The 2,513-nt window shown below is 37.0% G+C and overlaps 1 protein-coding gene across 1 annotated transcript; it reads right to left on the bottom strand.

The window, feature by feature from the left end:
* Positions 1–603: 603 nt before the first annotated feature.
* On the bottom strand, positions 604–2,206 carry LOC18048780 (protein SHORT-ROOT). The gene has a single exon (XM_006442902.2). The coding sequence runs from the start codon at positions 2,104–2,106 to the stop codon at positions 724–726; it is 1,383 nt and encodes a 460-aa protein (XP_006442965.1). The 5' UTR covers positions 2,107–2,206; the 3' UTR covers positions 604–723.
* Positions 2,207–2,513: the final 307 nt, after the last annotated feature.

Raw genomic sequence — 2,513 nt, 5'->3', positions numbered from 1 at the left:
TTTTAGTTTTACTTTAGCATATTATACTACTATTTCACTAACTCTAGGTCTTAATCTGCACAGTTGCATGAGATTAGTTTAACTACATAAGTTTTTGAAAAAAATTTGTTTCAATAGGATAATAAACTTAAAGCCCTGATTGTAATTGGTTATTCACTGTCGAACGAAATTGTAATAATCTATAAAGTTTCATATAATTTTATATATTGATGCCCTTGCTTGATTATACGAAATGAATTGAATCAAACTTTCAGGCACTATAGGAAATCAATCAGGGGGTGTTCATAGTGAAACCTAGATTAATGGGTATTTTTTATATCAATAACAATTTCATCTTTATTGAAAACATACAATTGAAATAATTTCTTACAAAGTCCCGCTAAGGGATGAAAGGAAAGAAACTGAGCAAGCAATCCAAATGGCAAATATGGTATAGAAAGGAACTAATAACTAAGTTTCAAAACACCTTCAAACAAGAACAATGATCTAAAAGCAGGAGGAGAAAGTAAAAAAAAGGCAACACAAACTCCCAACCACAAAGCATGTAAACTAAAAGTTATTTGGATATGAATACGATGGAGAAGATAGTGGAAACATTAAATGCTAATAAACTTCATACATGCATGATTCATATATGGCTTCCAAGTACTTGTGTATAAATGCCATGCTAAACTTGAAGTGCGCTTCTTGAGAAAATCAATGGTGCTTTTGGCCAAGCTGCTTTTAGGGTTTCCATGCTGAAGCCCATACTACAGGTTCTTCTTTCCATGTTAAGTAAATCCCTGATGTATTATCATCTCCTTGTGGAAGCACAAGTCCCCATCCAGCTCGGTATCTCTTAAGCAATGCCTTAACATCATCAACAACATCATCACTAAATCCAACTGGTGAAAAAGCAGCTTCTTTCAGCTTCTCAGCCCATTGGCTTCCTCTCTCCCTTCTCTCACATTCTTCTTCTTCTCTATCACCATTACCATTATTACTACTATTATTATCATCATCACAAGCCAAAACCCTAACTATGTCTCTTGAACATTCCCTCTCCAACATCAATCTTTCATTGCTGGTTGGGACAAAGCTCTCTTCTAGCATCTCAAAATACAATGTATAGAATCTAAGGCACTCTTCAAAGCACTTCACAAAGTCATATCTAGAGCTTGTAAGATCAGCTTCTTCCTCAACGATTGTCACAACTTTTGGCTTAAGGGATTGAAACATCTGGATCACAGCACCTCTTTCCTCTACAGCAACTCTTCTCAAGGCACCGATACAATTCACCGCGACAGCTTCATCTTCTTTGACACCTAGTGTCTCCTTTGTGAGCTCAACTAAGCGGTTCAATCCAGTTATCACTTTGAATTCAAAGGGCACACCCATTAACCTAGCAAACTTCTCCATCCTTTGACCTATTTCCTTCATGACCAATCTAACAAGGCTAACAGTTACCACAACAGTGAGCTTCAAGTGAGGTGTCTCATCATTTCTGGTAGCCAAAGCTTCTAATAAAGTAGGCCATTGAGTACAAAGTGTGTTGCTCATATCAATTATGTGAAGTTTGGTCTCTCCATCCAAGGCTTCCAAAATTGCACCGTTTGAAGCTACATGACCAAAAGTAGTCCAAGGGCTTACCTCTTGGAATTTGAGAATCAATTTTCTAGCTGAATCAAAGGAGTGGCTCTTTTCTGCAACTGAAGTTAGGGTTTTGTAGCATCTTTGCCCTGATTCAGTAGCCTTACAAAAAAGAGCTTGCAAGAAATACGAAGCTAATTTCTGATCACAATCTCCATAAGGGGAAGCCAACTCATTTAACATCCATAGAAGATGATGGATTTTGCTAGAGTCCTTGTCAGAGATGGCTCTAGCACACTCCTTAAGAAGCTTCGATGCCCATTTGTTGCCACCCGTCGTGTCTGCACACGGCTCACCGGAATCCGATGACCGGCTAGTCGATGTGTGGCAGCTGTTTTGTGGCTGAATATTGTTGTTGTTGTTGGTTTGCATGTCTAAAGCTATCTGATCACCATTGCTTTGCTGCAGCTGCTGGTTTGATAAAGAGAAGAAGTGATGAGAGTGTGTTCCTTTTGGAGAAAAAAGAGTTATGTCCATAAACTATTTGGGAGGTCCCCCTTGAGACTTGAGGCAACCGCAATAAACTTTGCAAAACTCAATTCATTTCGGTTTCATGAAATGGTCAAGTACAAAACTATGGTTTAGAGACAGCCATGGTATATATTATAAAATTTTAGGGTCATTTTCATGTTATACTATTTTAAATGTATAAGTAGTATTGTATCTATCCAACATCTATTAAATAAAAGCTTATATTGACAATAAGGACCTACCATAATGCTTCGTCTATATGATATTTGGTGACACAAATTAGGATCTTAGAAATTCAATTGGATTGTAGTTTTTGTTTGTTATTTGAACAAATAATATATGCATGAAAGAATAGAAAGATCATCACTAGGACTTTGTATATTGTAATCAAGTTCCTAGCTAGCTTTCTTGGG

Source organism: Citrus clementina, unplaced genomic scaffold (genome assembly GCF_000493195.1).
Source record: "Citrus clementina cultivar Clemenules unplaced genomic scaffold, Citrus_clementina_v1.0 scaffold_3, whole genome shotgun sequence".
NCBI lineage: Eukaryota > Viridiplantae > Streptophyta > Magnoliopsida > Sapindales > Rutaceae > Citrus > Citrus x clementina.
The sequence above is the reverse complement of the archived record's forward strand: the minus strand, read 5'-3'. Positions and strand labels throughout refer to the sequence as shown.

Excerpts from the sequence above, each read along its gene's own strand:
- LOC18048780 (XM_006442902.2), bottom strand. The coding sequence starts at position 2,106 with ATGGACATAACTCTTTTTTCTCCAAAAGGAACACACTCTCATCACTTC.